This window comes from Salvelinus namaycush, chromosome 8 (assembly GCF_016432855.1).
Source record: "Salvelinus namaycush isolate Seneca chromosome 8, SaNama_1.0, whole genome shotgun sequence".
Lineage (NCBI taxonomy): Eukaryota > Metazoa > Chordata > Actinopteri > Salmoniformes > Salmonidae > Salvelinus > Salvelinus namaycush.
The window spans coordinates 6,330,744-6,352,867 of record NC_052314.1 but is presented as its reverse complement, the minus strand read 5'-3'; the positions used below and the strand labels follow the sequence as shown (position 1 = coordinate 6,352,867).

Here is a 22,124-nt window from a genome sequence, read left to right as displayed (position 1 = left end):
GCATGGACTCTGTGTGCAATAATAGTGTTTAACATGATTTTTGAATAACTACTTCATATCTGTTCCCAACACATACAGATAATTGTAAGGTCCTTCAGTCAATCAGTGAATTTCAAACACAGATTTAACCATAAAAACCAGGGAGGTTTTCCAGTGCCTCACAAAGAAGGGCACCTATTGGTAGATGGGTAAACAATGAATATCACTTTGAGCATGATGAAGTTACCAATTACACTTTGGATGATGTATCAATACACCCAGTCACTACAAAGATACAGGTGTCCCTCCTAACTCAGTTGCCAGAGACAAAGGAAACTGCTCAGGACTTTTACCATGAGGCCAATGGTGACTTTGAAATGGTTACAGTTCAATGGCTGCAATAGGAGAAAACTGAGGATGGATCAACAACATTTTAGTTACTCCACAATACTAACCTAATTGTTAGAGTGAAAAGAAGGAAGCCTGTACGGAATAAAAATATTCCAAAACATGCGTCCTGTTTGTAATAAGGCACTAAAGTAAAACTGCAAAATGTGGCAAAGCAATTTACTTTTTGTCCTGAACACAAGTGTTATGTTTGGGGCAAATCCAAACACATTATTGAGTACCACTCTCCATATTTTTAAGCATAGTGGTGGCTGCATCATGATGGGTATGCTTGTAATCTTTAAGTACTGGGGAGTTTTTCAGGATAACATTTTTTTATGGAATGGAGCTAAGCACAGGCAAAATCCTAAAGGAAAACCTGGTCCAGTCTGCTTTCCACATGACGCTGGGTGATGAATATACCTTTTCAGCACAACACAAGGCCAAATATACACTGGAGTTGTTTACCAAGAAGACAGTGAATGTTCCCGAGTGGCCTAGTTACAGTTACAGACCTAAAAATGGTTGTCTAGCTATGATCAACAACTAATTTGACAGAGCTTGAAGAATTTTGAAAAAGAATGATGGGCAAATATTGTACAATCCAGGTGTGGAAAGCTCTTAGAGACTTACCCAGAAAGACTCAGAGCTATAATCGCTGCAAAAGGTGATTCTAACATGTTTTTACTCAGGGGGTTGAATACTTATCTGATCAAGATATATATTTACAAATGTTGTTAGAATTTTTTTGTGTAAAAATAATTACAATTAAATCCATTTTGATCCCACTTTGTAGCACAACAAAACGTGGAAAAAGTCAAGGCGTGTGAATACTTTCTGTGTGCACTAAGTCTCGAGAATGTAAGCTATGACGTTGGTGACTCTCCGGGGGAATGCAATCTTGTCTGTCAACTCTGTGGGTGTGAATGGGATGTAGGACAGAGGTGACGGGGCGATGACCAAATGAGCTTCACCTTGGAGGGTCCATCTGACATTGTATACCAGAAGAAGATCGTCCCAGGATCCATAAAACTTCCATCCTGGAGAGAATGGATCAACTCGCTGTCCTCAAGGACCCGAGCAATCATTTCAGCCATGTTCTTGTGAAACCCGAAAAAGGACACTTCAAGTGTCCTTGAGTGAAGCATGATTTTCGGATGTTTACTTAATATAAATTCACCAAAGAAGTTTTAATGGAAGCCACCAGTGTTAAAGGATGGTGATGTAGGTGTAGTGGGGGTGAATTCTACTTGATGTATTTCACTGGTCATCCCCAAAGCCAACACTTACTTTGGCCACCTTTCCTTCCAGTTATCTGCTGCCAATGACGTGAATGAATTGCAAAAATCACTGAAGCTGGAGACTTATTTCTCCCTCTCTAGCTTTAAGCATCAGCTGTCAGAGCAGCTTACCGATCATTGTACAGTACCTGTACACCGCTCATCTGTAAATAGCACACCCAACTACCTCATCCCCATATTGTTATTTATTTTTTTGCTCTTTTGCACCCCAGTATCTCTACTTGCACATCATTATCTGCACATCCATCATTCCAGTGTTAATGCTAAATTGTAATTATTTCGCCAATATGGCCTATTTATTGCCTTACCTCCCGAACCTTCCTACATTTGCACACACTGTACATAGATTTTTCTATTGTGTTATTGACTGTATGTTTGTTTATTCCATGTGTAACTCTGTGTTGTTTTTGTCGCACTGCTTTGCTTTATCTTGGCCAGGTCACAGTTGTAAATGAGAACTTGTTCTCAACTGGCATACCTGGTTAAATAAAGGTGAAATAAAAATTGTTAAAAAAAATCTACCAGTGGTTTGACACTCCCACCACTGTGATGTCATGGCCTTTGGAATGAAGCTCTTCCATGACGACTCTCATGTTGACCCAGTGGCTTCCGTCCAATGGGTACACCAGGAGTTTACCCCTATAGATGCTATTGGACAGAGTGACGAGCAGTACAGCCAATGAGATCAGGGTTGGTTGATATATCCACTCACCCATGGTGAATCGTTCACTGGAAACCTTCATAAAATACAAGGAAGTAGATGTCAATCAATCCCATTAATTAACTAGCTATCAGCTATAGTTTTGAGCACATTCTATAACATCAGACATGTATAGGAATCAGATAATAAAATTCTCTATTTGGTCCTTTTTATATATTTGTTTTTGAGCTGTTAGTTCAATATTCAACTAATAGGTAACCTAATCTATGCTAACATATACTGTCATCCTAGTCCTATCCTAGATCACAATTACATACTGGCTCATGCTTGGCGGGGTCGTGTTTCGGGGGAAGCATGGCTATCGACCTTTACCTCTCCCGAGTCAGTACGGGAGTTGCAGCGATGTTACAAGACTGTAACTACCAATTGGATATAACAAAAAAAAATATTAAAAAAAAATATTATACTGGGTCATATTCAGATGGCCTCATAGTTGCGCAAGATCATATGATACATCTGGGTCAGACCTGGGTTCAAATACAATTTTATATAATTTCAAGTACTTTTGCTGTGAATAAGCTTTCATAGAGCTTTGCTGTGGCAATGAAACCAGTAGAAAAAGGTACAAATCCGTCATTCCAAGCAGACTTAAGCAAACGCCCAAAAGCATTTGAAAGATTTCAAATAGTATCTGAACCCAGATCTTATCTGGGGGAGGGTTTATGGTTATGCAACCAGCCATTATTCCATAGTATATTCTGACTGCTGAAAATCACATTAGGAAGCACAGAATGGGTTGCGGATAGGAGGAGCAGCTGGTCTGGTGGTCCCAGATCTGTTTGTACTGTTATGAAATGGGGGGGACACACACTCAGTGTTAGGACACACACACACACTACCCAGGATACTCTTGCACACTCCATCCCCAGGTGGCAGCAAACGGGTCTAGGTGCTAAGCCAAGACTTGATAAGCACATTTGGTGCAGCCAATTACGCTGATCAGTCAGTGTCAGCTTGGAGAGCTTTGAGGCTGCTGGTTGGTTTGGTGGACGTGAGACTGCTGGTTGGTTTGGTGGACGTGAGGCTGCTGGTTGGTTTGGTGGACGTGAGACTGCTGGTTGGTTTAGTGGACGTGAGGCTGCTGGTTGGTTTGGTGGACGTGAGACTGCTGGTTGGTTTGGTGGACGTGAGACTGCTGGTTGGTTTAGTGGACGTGAGGCTGCTGGTTGGTTTGGTGGACGTGAGGCTGCTGGTTGGTTTGGTGGACGTGAGGCTGCTGGTTGGTTTGGTGGACGTGAGGCTGCTGGTTGGTTTGGTGGACGTGAGACTGCTGGTTGGTTTGGTGGACACGAGTCTGCTGGTTGGTTTGGTGGACGTGAGGCTGCTGGTTGGTTTGGTGGACGTGAGACTGCTGGTTGGTTTGGTGGACGTGAGGCTGCTGGTTGGTTTGGTGGACGTGAGGCTGCTGGTTGGTTTGGTGGACGTGAGACTGCTGGTTGGTTTAGTGGACGTGAGGCTGTTGGTTGGTTTGGTGGACGTGAGACTGCTGGTTGGTTTGGTGGACGTGAGGCTGCTGGTTGGTTTGGTGGACGTGAGACTGCTGGTTGGTTTGGTGGACGTGAGGCTGCTGGTTGGTTTGGTGGACGTGAGGCTGCTGGTTGGTTTGGTGGACGTGAGGCTGCTGGTTGGTTTGGTGGACGTGAGGCTGCTGGTTGGTTTGGTGGATGTGAGGCTGCTGGTTGGTTTGGTGGACGTGAGGCTGCTGGTTGGTTTGGTGGACGTGAGACTGCTGGTTGGTTTGGTGGACGTGAGACTGCTGGTTGGTTTGGTGGACGTGAGGCTGCTGGTTGGTTTGGTGGACGTGAGACTGCTGGTTGGTTTAGTGGACGTGAGGCTGCTGGTTGGTTTGGTGGACGTGAGACTGCTGGTTGGTTTAGTGGACGTGAGGCTGCTGGTTGGTTTGGTGGACGTGAGGCTGCTGGTTGGTTTGGTGGACGTGAGGCTGCTGGTTGGTTTGGTGGACGTGAGACTGCTGGTTGGTTTGGTGGACGTGAGGCTGCTGGTTGGTTTGGTGGACGTGAGGCTGCTGGTTGGTTTGGTGGACGTGAGGCTGCTGGTTGGTTTGGTGGACGTGAGGCTGCTGGTTGGTTTGGTGGACGTGAGACTGCTGGTTGGTTTGGTGGACACGAGTCTGCTGGTTGGTTTGGTGGACGTGAGGCTGCTGGTTGGTTTGGTGGACGTGAGACTGCTGGTTGGTTTAGTGGACGTGAGGCTGTTGGTTGGTTTGGTGGACGTGAGACTGCTGGTTGGTTTAGTGGACGTGAGGCTGCTGGTTGGTTTGGTGGACGTGAGACTGCTGGTTGGTTTGGTGGACACGAGTCTGCTGGTTGGTTTGGTGGACGTGAGGCTGCTGGTTGGTTTGGTGGACGTGAGGCTGCTGGTTGGTTTGGAATCTTTAGTTTGGCCTGGTTGTAGTTTGACCAAGCGGTCAAGACAGAGCTGGTCCTGGACTCGGTAAGTTTCTGTCTCCAGGGAACATGTGCATCCAAAGCGGTCCTCAAACGTTTATTTGTTTCATAAATGCACACATTCATTCAGGTTACAGACCAGGTTACTAGGCCTAGGACCCCTAGACAAAGCGAGTGCAACAATATCAGCAGGCTTGTCGTTGGTTTCGTAACAGTACCGTCTCGTCAAGTCTGTTTGTTTGGTTTGACAATCACCATCAGAGTTGTCATGGCAGCACCAACCGATCTGGAACCAAGCTATGTATCAACTCCTACTGCTCATACATCCTAAGAAATAGTTTGATAAATCACACAGGCCTTAGCCTGAAATCCATCGCCTTTTTGTTTTGTGCTAACATTCTACTCCTTGTACTCTTGTGTCATTGTTTGGCATGACGAGGAGTGGAATGTTAGCACAAACAGACTGGATTTCTCCAGGCTACACAGACCACTCATGTCATAAAATGAATTGGGACTGTATGAGTATGATATGAATATGTAGACCTTAACATTAGGTTATGTTTCATTAGATAGACCTCTAAAAATGTGTTGAATAAAGCCCCCCCCCCCCCCCCCCCACTCTTTCATAAACACAGGCAGCACATTAGTTAAATTGAACCTGGGATGATGTAATATTGTCACCACAAGGCAATTGAGCACAGAGGATTAAAAATGGAGAGATCACAACACGCCTCATAATAAGAACCTGCTCGTGTTCAAACCAACCATCCATTCAGCGTTTTGTTGAGTAGCCTACTTTACGACCTCACTTTAAATTCATAACATTGGCAGAGGGTGGCAGCACACTTCATATATTTTCTCAGTTTGTGACATTCAGTTTAGAGAACATGCATAATGTTACCGTGTTGTTAATTAAAGTCTATCCATCATCACAAAACATCTCTTTACCGAACACGGTCAATTCAAAGCATCTTCCTCAGCCTACAGCAGTCAGACACTGCTCTATCCAACACAAACAACTCTTCCTTGAGCTATCGACTCCCCCCATATAATGACGGCAGGAATCCCAGATCATCCATTTCATCATCATTGTAATAAATTGTAGCTAAGAAATAGTAATGGCATTAGCCAGTTTACAGTAAAGTCCTTCAGATCATTTCATGCGGTCCGCTTTTAAAGCTAGACATTATCTGTTTACATGGATAATATTTTTTTTAAACAATGGAATCCTTCAAGATGATGTCCCTTGGTGACGTGGGGCTGCTGAGATTCCGGATGGGGATGGTCTGTTGCTGGAAGAAAGGTTGGAGGAAGATCCCAAGAGTACCGGCTATACAGCCTACTGCAAAAATCCACAGGAACATCCGATCCAATACCATCGCCACGTACTTCCAGTCTTCAATCACCTGGTGAACACAGGGTCAGAAAAGGAGAGAGAACGGTCTAGAGAAGAGACTCAAATGTCTGGGGGAGTAAAGCAGCATGATCACCCACACATCCATCCATCCATCCATCCACCCACACACTCACCCACATCCATCCACCCACCCACTCACCCACATCCATTCATCCACCCACACATCCATCCATCCATCCACCCACTCATCCACTCACACACCCACATCCATCCATCCATCCATCCACCCATCCATCCATCCATCCATCCACCCACACATCCATCCATCCACACATCCATCCATCCACCCACACATCCATCCACCCACACATCCATCCATCCACCCATCCATCCATCCACCCACACATCCATCCACCCACACATCCATCCATCCACACACCCACACATCCATCCACCCATCCATCCATCCACCCATCCATCCACCCACACATCCACTCACACATCCACTCACACATCCACTCACACACCCACATCCATCCACCCATCCATCCACCCACACATCCACTCACACACCCACATCCATCCATCCATCCATCCACCCACACATCCATCCACCCACACATCCATCCATCCACCCACCCACCCACTCATCCACATCCATCCACATCCATCCATCCATCCACATCCACTTCCATCCACCCACATCCCCTCACACACCCACTCACACATCCACTCACACATCCATCCATCCATCCACCCACCCACATCCATTCACACACCCACATCCATCCACCCACTCATCCACCCACACATCCATCCATCCACCCACCCACATCCATTCACACATCCACTCACACACCCACCCACATCCATTCACACATCCACTCACACATCCACCCATTCACATATCCACCCATTGCAGAACACGTGAAAAAAGAGAGAGAATGATCAACTGTACAAAATGCTGCAGAATAAAGTTTAATATCAGAGGTGTAGCTCCGCCCACAGGTATTTTGTATTTATTATGGATCCCCATTAGGCGTTGCCAAGGCAGCAGCTACTCTTTCCTGGGGTTTATTATGGATCCCCATTAGGCGTTGCCAAGGCAGCAGCTACTCTTCCTGGGGTTTATTATGGATCCCCATTAGGCGTTGCCAAGGCAGCAGCTACTCTTTCCTGGGGTCCAAAAACATTACGACACATACACACATAAAACAAAAGACTGGGCTTGAAGAGCTTTGAAGGTCAATCTCCAGCTGGACAGAAGAAAAATGGTCCTTCCAGACAGATTTCAGTTTTTATGTTGGACAGAAAAGTAGCTTTTCCAACCTGCGATCTCTCTTACTTTTTTTTTACATTCTGACCATCACATCTTATTGTGTTCTGATTTTCTGCATTTCTGATGTGGTAGATACGATAAACCAATTTTTGCAGCAAACAAAAACAACAATTCAAATAAGACCAGATTGACTCACAGTCTTGTTGTCGTCGTCTCTAATCATGTAGTCAGCGACGTATCGCACCCCGTCGACAGCTTCCTGTAGGTCAGGACTGTGACTGATGTCAGAGCTGGACCTGCCACACCATGGCCGACCAGACAGTTGCTCCGTGGGCAGAAACCCCTCTGGTGTCCTCACACTCCTGAATGAATGAATGAATTAATGAATGAATGAATAAATTAATTAATTATACATTTTCTTTACATGTAAGAAACCCCTCGTGTCCTCACACTCCTGAATGAATGAATTAATTAATTAAATGAATAAATTATACATTTTCTTTACATGTCAAGGGAACCATCAGTTACAGGTTTATTTGATACATTTTCTTGAAAATGTACATACATTACCGTAAATTCATAATCTGTTGATTACATCTTCTGGTGATCACCTGACCACAATAAAATGAAAAAAATGAAATACAAATAATGGTACATGATAGAAATAGTAGAATTAACTTTTTCTGAGGTAGAAGGGCCCAGTAGATAGGAGGAATGGAGATGAGGATGGAGAGGAGGCCATGCCAAGGTCAGGTCCAACCCACTCAGGTTTATCCATCCCTGGGCTAGCCTCCTTGGTCTTCTGGAGCGACTGCTGCCTCCTCTGACGGAGCCGCTGTCTGGCTGAGTTGTTCTGGGGGTGCCTTATGCACAGCAGGGCAGGCAGCCAGACCAGGAACAGAACTTTAACCCAGGGGGCCATGGTGTGTGTACTGGGGGAACGGTGATGGACGTTTAGAACACACACACTGGTGACGATGGAGAAGGTTACGAGAACCATGGTGAACATCAGGTATTTACCTAGCAGATCAGAGAGAGAGGAGTGTGAAGAAGCATCTCATTTAAAAATGGCATTATGCAATGTTGTTTTTCCTAATAAAAATGTTGAACTTGACCTTTCTTTTAATTTACACTGTACATTCAAAAGTCAAATAATATTTTTTCAGATATGTAGGATAAAAAATATATATACTATTTTTGCAGCCCTACTTAACACTAAGCTTATGTATGAGCCATCACATAATGGTGATGGAGGAAGTCACCAGCACCATGGTGAATATCAAGACCTGTGTGCACAAAGCAGAAGTGCTGATCTAGGATCAGGTCCCCACTGGCAATATAATCTTATTCATTAGGATCTAAAAAAAAGGTCAAACTGATTCCAGATCAGCATTCCTACTAGACCAGTACCCTTGGTTAATACTGGCCCTGGCACAGAGCTTACCGATCAGAGGCACGTCCAGCGAGGTCGGCGGTACGATCTTAGATATCAGTAACAGGAACACAGTGAGGGCCAACAGTACAGAGACACACAGACTGATCTTCTCTCCACAGTCAGAGGGCAGGTAGAAGACCAACACAGCCAGAGAGGTGATGAGGACACAGGGGATAATCAGATTTATGGTGTAGAACAACGGCTTCCTGGAAATAAATTGAATTGAGCAGAGTTTAATTGAATCTTATCTGAGGTACAAATAATACCTCAACAAGATGTGTAGCGTATGATTCCAGATGATGACACATGAATGCATGAATGAAAACAAGCATTTCCAAAGTGGCACTATATATTCATTCCTTTTGATCAGGAAGTCATAGGTCACATCCACGTAGATGGGCTCTGAGCCGGAGAAAGTACGTCTCCCGGGTAAAGCCAAGATGTCCCACTCTCCACTGGACGTGAAGTCGTCCATACTGGCAACACCTGTCCTGAGGACCAGATCCACCTGTTTTGATTGGATTTAGATTTGACAATTAAAATACATTGACAATTAAAATACATATTGTTTCAGACGTAAAATATGTCTGAAACAATACACACACGTAACCGGTTACAGGAACTAAGGCATTTGACTATAGTTCCTACTTCACAGTAGGGCCGTCTGAAAAAGCTATTCTTATAAAAAATTTGGGGCAGAAATGCCTTCTTGAACATGTGAACATTTAATACGCCTTAATTATAAACTTGTATGGGATCTGTAAATATGAATAAATAAACTGATGAGACTAGTTCAGCCAAAGAGAAAGCATTGAGCTATACAAGGAGAAGTAAAGGATCCTTCCTGTTTAGTCGTGATTGGCTGAGATAATAGAATGGTTGGACATGCCAAGATAGGAGTCCTGATTGGTTTGTCATGTCACAGGCTTCCGTCTATAACACAATGGGAGCTTCGCCGGTCAGTACATAGATCATCTTTGCTACCACAGATTTGGGGTAAAGTTATAGCTTTGGACAACTGCAAAGTGTTGCTACAGCTCTCAAAAACATTGCTTCCCTGGATTTAGCTGGGATAAGTAGAGAGACTCTGGAGGACATTGCCATGCTTACTCGCATGTGTTTACATGTTGGCGCTGTACAAGATGGCGCCAACAGACACATTCGCTCTGTTTCTAGCTCCAAGCCAGCTTTCCAGTATTTTGCTTATTTGTGTGTTATTTCTTACAGTGGAACATTTCTAGTATTCTTTCCTACAACCGAAAAGAACATTTGGACATTAGATCGGCCCTCACCAGAAATTCGACTTCCCTGACCTGGATCCTTTGTTTGGGCTTTCCGAGGCAGCTCTATTCATCCCGGGTGCTCCACTAAAACGTTGACGCCGGAGGAGAAGTTTGGTTCTATTCAAGTGCAGGAGGCGAGCAAACCATCCACCACTTCAGAGTATATTACTCGCTAACGTTCAGTCCCTGGACAATAAAGTAGACGAGCTCAGGGCGAGGATCTCCTTTCAAAGAGACATAAGGGGCTGTAACATCCTCTGTTTTACAGAATCATGGCTCTCTCCGGATATATTGTCCCCGTCCATACAGCCAGTGGGGTTCTCTGTTCATTGCACAGACAGGAAGAAATAACTCTCCCGGAAAAACAAAGGTGGAGGGGTATATGTCAAATGATTAACAATGCTTGGCGTGATTGTGGTAACTTATAGGAACTCAAGCCCTTTTGTTCCCCGATCTGGAATACCTCACCATCAAATGCTGACCGTATTACCTCCTGAGAGAATTTGCCTTGGTTATTGTCACTGGCGTGTATATTTCCCCTCAACCCGACAGCTCTCAAGGAACTATACTGGACTTTGCGCAAACTGGAAACCACATATCCTGAGGCCGCATTTATTGTTGCTGGGGACTTTATTAAAGGAAATCTGAGGAAAACGCTCATGAAATTCTACCATCACATCTCCTGTGCTACACGTGGAGATGACACACTTAACCATTGTTACTTTACAAGGCCATCCCCAGATCTCACCTTTGTCAAATAAGATCACACCTCCATCCCGCTCCTCCCCGCCTATAGGCAGAAACTTAAACAGGAAGCACCTGTGTTAAGGACTGTTCGACATTGGTCTGACCAATCGGAATCTATGGTTGAGGGTTATTTTGATCACTCGAACCGGCAAATGTTCCGGGTCGCCGCTGGGAATAGTATCGACGTAAACACTGACTCGGTGACTGGGTTCATCAGGAAGTACATAGAGGATGTTGTTCCCTACTGTGATGATTAGAACTTATCCAAACCATAAAATGTGAATAGATGGCAGCGTTCGCACAAAACTAAAAAAGAGCAAACCACCACAAGGTGACTGGAAAACATGGATGTGTACAAACAGACCAGCTATGCCCTCCGTAAGGCAATCAAATAGGCAAAACAACAGTACAGGGACAAAGTGGAGTCGCAATTCAACGGCTCAGACACGAGACGCATGTGGCTGGGCCTCCAGACAATCATGGATTAGAAAGGGAAAGCCAGCCATGTTGCGGACACTGATGACTCACTCCCGGACAAGCTAATCACCTTCTTCGCCCACGTCGAGGAAAACACTGAGCTGCCGACGTGGGCCCCCGTCGCTCACGAAGACTGTGTACTCCCGATCTCCGTGGCAAGACTGTGGCCCAGACGGCAAGCCGCGTCCTCAGAGCTTGTGCAGACCAGTTGGCTAGAGTATTTAAGGACATATTCAATTGCTCTCTATCCCAGTCTGTTGTCCACACTTGCTTCAAGATGTCCACCTGTACCCAAGAAAGCAAAGGTAACTGAACTAAATGACTATTGCCCCGTAGAACTCACTTCTGTAGAACTCACTCACTTCTGTTGTCATGAAGTGCTTTGAGAGGCAACATCACCTCTACCTTACCCGACACCCTAGACCCACTACAACTTGCATACCACCCCAACAGATCCACGGACGATGCAATCGCCACTGCACACTGCCCTATCCCACCTGGACAAGAGCAATACGTATGTAAGAATGCTGTTCATTGCCTACAGCTCAGCCTTCAACACCATAGTACCCTCCAAGTTCATCACTAATCTCAGGGCCCTGGGTCTGAACCCCTCCCTGTGCACTGGGACCTCGACTTCCTGACAGGCTAACCCCAGGTGGTGAAGGTAGACAACAACACTTCTGCCATGCTGATCCTCAACACAGGGGGCCCCCAAAGGGGATGCGTGCTCAGCCCCCTCCTGAACTCCCTGTTCATCCATGACTGCGTGGCTATGCACATTTCCAACTCAATCATCAAGTTTGGCATAGCCTTGTTTTGTTAATTTAGCAGACAAAGTTGCCCGTGCGAAGTGATGCCTCGAACAGTTATTGTCAAAGAGAGATCATTTTAAAACGAGGCCTCAATTTGTCGAGTTTAAAGAATTTCTTCAGGGTTACGAACCAAAAACAATCCGTCTTCTCTTTGATATACAGATGTTCAGTTGAGTTTATTCTGCCTGTTCCTTGGAATTTTCAAAATGGATGAACAATTCCACATTGAACACTGCATGGTGATGAATTACGGCCACAACATCTGTTTAAAGAGTAGACATATGCTTAATGATTCTGATGAAAATAGGCTCTTTGTCTTTATCAAACTGGGGCGGCAGGTAGCCTAGTGGTTAGAGCGTTGGACTAGTAACCGAAAGGTTGCAAGATCGAATCGCCGAGCTGATGTAACGGATGTGAAATGGCTAGCTAGTTAGCGGGTACACGCTACTAGCGTTTCAATCAGTTACGTCACTTGCTCTGAAACCTAGAAGTAGTGTTGCACCTTGCTCTGCAAGGGCCGCGGCTTTTGTGGAGCGATGGGTAACGACGCTTCGTGGGTGACTGTTGTTGATGTGTGCAGAGGGTCCCTGGTTCGCGCCCGTGTCGGGGCGAGGGGACGACGTAAAGTTATACTGTTACATTGATGCTGTTGACCCGGATCACTGGTTGCTGCGGAAAAGGAGGAGGTTGAAAGGGGGGTGAGTGTAACGGATGTGAAATGGCTAGCTAGTTAGCGGGTACGCGCTACTAGCGTTTCAATCAGTTACGTCACTTGCTCTGAAACCTAGAAGTAGTGTTGCACCTTGCTCTGCAAGGGCCGCGGCTTTTGTGGAGCGATGGGTAACGACGCTTCGTGGGTGACTGTTGTTGATGTGTGCAGAGGGTCCCTGGTTCGCGCCCGTGTCGGGGCGAGGGGACGGTACTAAAGTTATACTGTTACACTGACATGGTAAAAAATCTGTCGTTCTGCCCTCCAGGACATCTACAGCACCCAGTTTCACAGGAAGACCAAGAAGATCATCAAGGACCTCCTGCCCCTGAACAAGGCTGTTCCTAGGCCGTCATTGAAAATAAGAATTTGTTCTTAACTGACTTGCCTAGATAAATAAATCATGTTTTGGCATATTTTCAGTGTGGAACTTGTCTATGTTTAGGGGGTTATAGCCTAGGTTTAACAACTCTAAATGGCACTAGCAGTTCGCAAAGTAGCTTAAGCGGAAAATAGACGGGACGCAATTATTCCAGAACTGCAGCTCGTTGTTGGAACACATATTTTCCTACTTCAATCAACCGTTATATCCATTAGTAATCTGTAATAAAACTGTCGTCATTTGGCGAGGAATGTAGCTTGTGTATCCCATCAGTTAGATATATTTTTATAGGCATTTATTTCTGTAGGCCTAAGTGGAGCTTGTGTACGCACTCAGCAGGCATGTGTGGAGGGAGCAGTCGGAACGCAATTGAGTGAATGAGACAGAGGGCAAAGGGAATTTAGGGTGGTGTGCTGCTTGGCTTAGTATTTTTTGTGTGCGTGCCCCACAAATGCACATGTAAAAAGCAAATGAACGTTGTCTTCAATACAAAATGTTACTTTCCCATTCAGGCAGCCACAATGCACATTCCTCCAAATAGTTTTACAGTATTTTGAAAGAAAATGTGATCTCTGGTTAAAGATCGAACTTTGACGTCCGTTCGAGTACACAGAGTAACCCTAGTGGTAGACCTGATTATCATCAACGTCGAGATAGCCTACATGGAGGAGGTGCGAGCCCTGGCAGAGTGGCGCCAGGAAAATAACCTCTCCCTTATTGTCAACAAAACTAACTAGCTGGTCTTGGACTACAGGAGAAAGAGCACGACCCAATCCACATCAACGAGGCCGCAGTGTAGAGGGTAAAAAGCTTAAAGTTCCTCTGCATGCACATCACTGAGGACCTGAAATGGTCCCTCCACATGACACCGTGGTGAAGAAGGTGCAACATCAGGAGCCTGAAGAAATTTGACTTGGCCCTTAAAACCCTCACGAACTTCTGCAAATGCACCATCGAGAGCCTTCTGTCAGGCTGTATCACCGCCTGGTACAGCAACTGCACCGCCCGCAACCGCAGGGCTGTCCAGATGGTGGTGCGGTCTGCCCAACGCATCACCGGGGACATACTACCTGCCCTCCAGGACATCTACAGCACCCGGTGTCACAGGAAGACCAAGAAGATCATCAAGGACCTCAGCCAGCCGAGCCACGGCCTTTTCACCCTGCTAACCATTTAGCAGGCGGAAACAGTACAACATAGTGTTTTTTGTGTGCCCTACATGCACAAATGAACGTTGCCTTCAATACACAATTTCACTTGCCAATTCGGGCAGCCACAATGCACATTCCTCCAAATAGTTGTACAGTATTTGAAAAAAATGGGATCTCTGGTTAAAGATTGAACTTTGACGTCCGTTCAAGTACTCCGTTACTCATTTCACTGTATTCGGCGCATGTGACAAATACAATTTGATTTGATTTGTGTGTGTGTGTAATCAAAGAAGAGCTCTCTAGGAAGGGTAAAAATCTCAGCAAAACCTTTCAATGGGCATTTTCTTCTACAAGTGTATCACCTTTAAAAGCAGCATAACTTTCCCATGTTTCTTCCAACCACAGTGCATGATATACCATTTCTACGCCTCAATAGAGAAATCCGGACATATTCAATTTAGCTAATATTTGTATAATTTTAAGTACGAGTGGTCCCAGGAATCAAACCCAATATCCAGGCGTTGCAAGCGCTATGCTCTACCAACTGAGCTACAGAGGACCACATTATCAGGGATAAAGCACAATATATTTCCATGTATTACCTCAGTGTGGTCATAGGTCCACGAGCGGAATTTCAGAGTGCAGTTCTGTTGGTCGAAGGGGAAGTGTTTGACCTCGATCTTGCAGGCACTCTTATAGATAGCTGGAGGGAGCCAGAAGATGCTGCCGTTGGACAGGACGATGGCGTTGGTGAAGACCGTCACCTCATAGATACCGTCAGCGCTACAGTTGGCGGGAGGACTCGTCAGTGAGATTTTAGGCTCTCAGAATAACAGCGTTGAATATTTTTGACTTTGTCTGTGAATTCCCAGCAGCATCATACAATTGACTACACAATCATTTTTAAAGCACATGCTTTTCCCCGGAGGGTTTGATACTAACTTGTTGTACAGTACAATATCTGGGAGCCATATATGACGGGAGGGAATGCGGAGCTTGTCAATCCCGTCAAAGTCTGAGGGCTCCCATGACAGCCTGTAATCAACCCAGTTCTACGGCGAGAAGGATGGTTATTAGTAGTAGCAAGAGGTAAATCTCTCACCTTCACCATAATGTGGTGTTCAATAATGACACCCACACTACATACTGTATGTATTCTGGACAGATGATCGTTCTTCTCACCTGTGTTAGCCAGACATTGGTGATCATAATTTGTTCCCTGTCATGCTACAAAAGAAGACATATTGTTAAATATGTATCAAACTTTTATGAATTCCATTAAGTTTCGTAATTTCTATATAAACTCAAATGAAAATAAAAGAACTGAACGGTCACCACACTGATACAATAGAATTACAAAACAAAACAGTAAAGTGCAATAGAATCCAATCCAATAAACCCACCACACTGATCAGTTGTGCCAGGGAGACCTGCAGTTTGATGGTAACCGGTTCAAACCGGTTACTGGCCGGTCGTATCAGCTTGTTGTAGCGCTCTCTACTCAGTAGCCACTTCAGCAGCCTCTCCTCGGACTCCGCACAGAGACCAACTGGAAATAAACACAGCATTCAGAAAGCAATGAGGAAGAGTGTCAGTTTACTTTCTGAATTGGAGTGTCAAGTTTACTTTCTGAATTGGAGTGTCAAGTTTACTTTCTGAATTGGAGTGTCAGTTTACTTTCTGAATTGGAGTGTCAGTTTACTTTCTGAATTGGAGTGTCAAGTTTACTTTCTGAATTGGAGTGTCAAGTTTACTTTCTGAATTGGAGTGTCAGTTTACTTTCTGAATTGGAGTGTCAGTTTACTTTCTGAATTGGAGTGTCAGTTTACTTTCTGAATTGACAGAATGTGTTGTAATGTACAATAGATGCCCTGTGAAAAGGTGAGGTGTAAAGATATAGGTCAAATATGTTTCATTGCATATACAAGTGGGTAACCTGTACGAGTCTGAGGTGTGACCTGGAAATCTGTTTTTTGTTGCATATCCCAACTCCCCCTGTGACACCCTCGGAGAGTGGGGTCAGAGCTAGCGATCAGCCGTTATTGACGGCGACCCTGGAGAAATTAGGGTGAAGTGCCTTGCCCAAGGGTAGATCGACAGATTATTTTTCACCTTGCCGACTCTGGGATTCGAACTAGCAACATTTAGGTTACTGGCCCAACACTCTAAGCTACCTACCGTCCTATATACTATATATAGTAGTATATTAGTTCTGACTTAGAATATGTGGACAACTACAAATACCTAGGTGTCTGGCTAGACTGTAAACTCTCCTTCCAGACTCATATTAAACATCTCCAATCCAAAATGTAATCTAGAATCAGCTTTCTAATTCGCAACAAAGCCTCCTTCACTCACGCCGCCAAACATACCCTAGTAAAACTGACTATTCTACCGATCCTCGACTTCGGCGATGTCATTTTCAAAATAGCCTCCAACACTTTACTCAGCAAACTGGATGCAGTCTATCACAGTGCCATCCGTTTTGTCACCAAAGCCCCATATACCACCCACCACTGCGACCTGTATGCTCTAATCGGCTGGCCCTCGCTACATATTCGTCGCCAGATCCACTGGCTCCAGGTCATCTATAAGTCTTTGCTAGGTAAAGCTCCGCCTTATCTCAGCTCACTGGTCACGATAACAACACCCACCCGTAGCACGTGCTCCAGCAGGTATATCTTACTTGTCATCCCCAAAGCCAACACCTCCTTTGGCCGCCTTTCCTTCCAGTTCTCTGCTGCCAATGACTGGAATGAATTGCAAAAATCGCTGAAGCTGGAGACTTATATTTCCTTCACTAACTTTAAACATCAGTTATCCGAGCAGCTAACTGATCGCTGCAGCTGTACATAGCCCATCTGTAAATAGCCCACCCAATCTACCTACCTCATCCCCATTTTGTTTTTATTTACTTTTCTGCTCTTTTGCACACCAGTATTTCTACTTGCACATCATCATCTGCACATCTATCACTCCAGTGTTAATTTGCTAAATTGTAATTACTTCGCTACTATGGCCTATTTATTGCCTACCTCACGCCATTTGCACACACTGTATATAGACTTTTTTATATTGTGTTATTGAATGTACGCTTGTTTATTCCATGTGTACCTCTGTGTTGTTGTTTGTGTTGCACTGCTTTGCTTTATCTTGGCCAGGTCGCAGTTGTAAATGAGAACTTGTTCTCAACTGGCCTACCTGGTTAAATAAAGATGAAATAAATAAACATTTATTTTTAATATGAGGATACAGTGAATTCGGAAAGTATTCAGACCCCTTGACTTTTTCCACATTTTGTTATGTTACAACCTTATTCTAAAATGGATTTAAAACATACCCAATTATGACAACAAAAAAAAACTTTTTTAGAAATGTTTACAAATGTATTAAAAATTTAAAACGGAAATACCACATTTACATAAGTATTCAGACCCTTTACTCAGTACTTTGTTGAAGCACCTTTGGCAGCGATTACAGCCTCGAGTTTTCTTGGGTATGACGCTACAAGCTTGGCACACCTGTATTTGGGGAGTTTCTGCCATTCTTCTCTGCAGATCTTCTCAAACTCTGTCAGGTTGGATGGTGTGCGTCGCTGCAGAGCTATTTTCAGGTCTCTCCAGAGATGTTCGGCTTCAAGTCTGGGCTCTGGCTGGGCCACTCAAGGACATTCAAAGACTCGTCCCAAAGACCCTCCTGCATTGTCTTGGCTGTGTTCTCAGATTCGTTGTCCTGTTTTTAAGGTGAACCTTCGCCCCAGTCTGAAGTCCTGAACCCTCTGGAGCAAGTTTTCATCAAGGATCTCTCTCTACTTTGCTCCGTTCATCTTTCCCTCAATACAGACTATTCCCCGCCCCTGAAAAACATCCCCACAGCATGATGCTGCCACCACCATGCTTCACTGTAGGGATGGTGCCAGGTTTCCTCCAGACGTGATGCTTGGCATTCAGGACAACGAGTTCAATCTTGGTTTCATCAGACCAGAGAATCTTGTTTCTCATGGTCTGAGTCCTTTAGGTGCCTTTTGGCAAACTTCAAGCGGGCTATCATGTGCCTTTTACTGAGGAATGGCTTCTGTCTGGCCACTCAGCCATAAAGGCCTGATTGGTGGAGTGCTGCAAATATGTTTCTCCTTTGGGAAGGTTCTCCCATCTCTACAGGGGAACTCTGTCAGAGTGACCATCGGGTTCCATTTAAGAATAATGGAGGCCACTGTGTTCTTGGGGACCTTCAATGCTGGAGAAATGTTTTGGTAACCTTCCGCAGATCTGTGCCTCGGCACAATCCTGTTTCGGAGCAAAAGGACTGAATTCTTATGTAAATAAGGTATTTCTGTATTTTATTTTGAATACATTTGCAAACATTTCTTAAAACCTATTTTGACTTTTTCATTACGGGGTATTGTGTGTAGCTTGATGAGGGAAAGTCTGTAACGTAACAAAATGTGGAAAAAGTCAAGGGGTCTGAATACTTTCAGAATGCTCTGTATAGGAATAAGATATATTATGGAAAGTATCAAAGGCAGGGAAACGAATCCTATTCCCAATAAATAAACCAATAATCTGTTTTGTATTTATTAAGGATCCTCATTAGTTCCTGCCAAGGCAGCAGCTATTCTTCCTGGGTTCATGGATCCTCATTAGTTCCTGCCAAGGCAGCAGCTACTCTTCCTGGGGTTTATTATGAATCCTCATTAGTTCCTGCCAAGGCAGCAGCTACTCTTCCTGGGGTGCAAACACATTAAGGCACTTATATTACACATAAAACAGTACATTATATAACATTATTACACTACTACATATCTACGATTCAAAACGTATACCACCATACAATGTTATTTCAATGTCCGTGTGTGTAGTGCGCTAGCGTTTGTGTGCGTATCCGTGTCTGGACCTGCGTGTCTCGCTTCACAGTCCCCGTTGTTCCATAAGGGTTATTTTTATGTTTTTTTAATCTGATTCTGCTGCTTGCATCCATATTCCCTAACGTACCCAGAACAATCTAAAATCCCAACCTCTCCTCTGAGTCTGCACCTAAACCAACAGGGAAGATAATATTTCAAACGGACACTTCCCATGAGACAATAACCACTATTCAGTGTGGATCAATTCTAGCCCGGTTCCAGATGTGTTCCTGTTTGTGCCGTCTTGCCAACTCCTATGGTAACAACCACAGAGGTAAACAGATGTGGGACCAGGCTACATCAACTATGAGGTGTTAACTGATCTGTGACCAGGCTACATCAACTATGAGGTGTTAATAGAATAACATATCTGTAAACTTACCTTGGATCAGAATACAAAAGCAGAGGCAGACGGTCCTGTTCATAGCGACGGCGTAGACAGGCAATCCCCACACAAATGATGTGGACCGTGAAGTACTGTAAGGTTCAATGGACCACTAAAAAAAAAATCTACCAAATCAAAATTGACTACAACAACTTTAATTCTAAAGAATAAGGATTGACTTACAGTTTCAGGTGAAAATGTATTAAAAAGTTAATACTAAACAATAACTGAAACCAAATCTGTATCGCAGATCTGAAAATCCTGTGATCAGTGATCAGACACAGTTAAAAGACATATATGGGTTCTATTAGCCGCAAGGGGCCGTTTCATATTCACTGACCTGACAGTTCTGGGTTGCATATTAATGTGAGAAATCAGACGTCCACATCCAGCATAGACTTATCCCACAAATCAGTTACAATACAATATTATACAAACCAAAACCCAAATTTGATTATAGACCATTTTAAATAATATGCATTCAACACACAATGTGTCATGAAACCTCTTACCCAAATTCAAAATCAAATCATGTTTTATTTGTCACATACACGTGTTTAGCAGATTTTATTGCAGGTGTAGCAAAATGCTTGTGTTTCTAGCTCCAACAGTGCAGTATTATCTAACAAGTAATATCTAACAATTTCACAACACACACAAATCTAAAGTAAAGGAATGGAATTAAAAATTATTCAATATTTGGGCGAGCAATGTCAGAGCGGCATAGACCAAGATACAGTAGAATAGTTTCCAATGAAACTTTCTAAGTCCAGATATTTGGGGGACTAAACCATAACCTTTCTGTTGTCACAACCTGGCCAGGCAGTATTCAGGCTGTATCACAACCGGACGTGATTGGGAGTCCCATAGGGCGGCATACACAGCGTCGTCCAGGTTTGGCCGGTGTAGGCCGGCATTATAAATAACAACTTGTTCTTCACTGACTTGCGTACTTAAATAAAGGTTACATTTATTAAAAAATAAAACAAATATTAAAATCAGCAGTGTGGCCAGTGTTGTCTCCTTCTATAGCCTGGTCCCAGATCTGTTGTCTCCTTCTATAGCCTGGTCCCAGATCTGTTGTCTCCTTCTATAGCCTGGTCCCAGATCTGTTGTCTCCTTCTATAGCCTGGTCCCAGGTCTGTTGTCTCCTCCTATAGCCTGGTCCCAGATCTGTTGTCTACTCCTATAGCCTGGTCCCAGATGTGTTTGTGCTCTTGTCATCTAAGTCAGTTTGTCATGACAATGAGTTGGCTTGATATCAGACTCCCATAAGTCCGAGTTGGCCTGATATCAGACTCCCATAAGTCCGAGTTGGCCTGATATCAGACTCCCATAAGTCCGAGTTGGCCTGATATCAGACTCCCATAAGTCCGAGTTGGCTTGATATCAGACTCCCATAAGTCCGAGTTGGCTTGATATCAGACTCCCATAAGTCCGAGTTGGCTTGATATCTCCCATAGATCTGACAACTATAAACACTCAGAACCGATGAACCGACAACAATCCATCCCCTTGTTCTCTTTTGACCATTTCATTTCCGTAACAGATGCAGACTCGTCATCTCTCTTCCCCAAACCTCATTATGGTGCCTGGATGTTAGTCTATATATCAGTGTTTCCCCAATCCTGGGGAACCAAAAGGGTGTACTGTACATGTTGTTTAAGGAGCAAAAGAAGATTTGGGATAGATGCCAGTGTTTCCCAATGGCATCTACGTGTTAATCTAATGATCTATAGCCCTAATTTACAAAGTACAATCTGTAATATGGTCAGCTGCTACTTTATGTGATTTGAGCAAAAGATGTGCAACTTTAAACACCCCCCCCCCCCCTGTGACTGGGAAGGAATACTACAAGCAATGTAAAAAATTAAGTAATTGACTACTAACCCCAATCTCAAACCCTGACTGAAGCCATTGGCTGCTTATCCTCGTGTAGTGACACCGTAACGTATTTCAGTAAGGATTTAGTTTTTTTGTTTTGTTGCATTGGTAGCCTACCCTTCACAAAACAAAACTACTTAACATGCACGGCCAACACCAAAACTAGTTTATTGACGTGACATGGTTGTCCCCACACTCCACCCCAAACAAAAGAAATGAAAGTAAACAAATAAATTAAAAACAAAAACAAATCACCAACAAATAATCTTAAAATTCTTTATTCATAAACTTGATGCAAGTTTATAAATTACTGTACATGGTCAAAATTTGTTTTGAAATGGAAAAAAAAATATGAACACAAACCAAAGCATGCCAACGGTGCAAAACTTGACAATCTGTCCACCATTTGCTGACGAGCAGAAAATGAATTCACAATTAGTCTAGATAGAGAAGATAAAATAACTTTTTTATCAAAAACACTGGTCCAGTAACAGAGAAGCGTGCAAACCTATTCATCACAGAAT

At 44.0% G+C, this 22,124-nt stretch overlaps 1 protein-coding gene across 1 annotated transcript; it reads right to left on the bottom strand.

The window, feature by feature from the left end:
• Positions 1–6,010: 6,010 nt before the first annotated feature.
• Positions 6,011–15,652, bottom strand: LOC120051678 (neuronal acetylcholine receptor subunit beta-4-like). The gene is made up of 8 exons (XM_038998568.1): positions 15,611–15,652; positions 15,371–15,480; positions 15,031–15,211; positions 9,214–9,375; positions 8,877–9,069; positions 8,193–8,452; positions 7,629–7,757; positions 6,011–6,202 (listed from the first exon to the last, which is right to left on the bottom strand). The coding sequence occupies exons 1-8, from the start codon at positions 15,635–15,637 to the stop codon at positions 6,011–6,013; spliced, it is 1,254 nt and encodes a 417-aa protein (XP_038854496.1). The 5' UTR covers positions 15,638–15,652.
• Between the last annotated feature and the right edge of the window lie 6,472 nt (positions 15,653–22,124).

Bases quoted from the DNA above. Each gene is read 5' to 3' on its own strand.
- LOC120051678 (XM_038998568.1), bottom strand. From the start codon at position 15,637: ATGATCACCAATGTCTGGCTAACACAG. The intron at 15,481-15,610 runs GTGAGAAGAACG...TTCTCGCCGTAG, and splicing joins CCAATGTCTGGCTAACACAG to AACTGGGTTGATTACAGGCT. The intron at 15,212-15,370 runs GTTAGTATCAAA...CGCCAACTGTAG, and splicing joins GATATTGTACTGTACAACAA to CGCTGACGGTATCTATGAGG.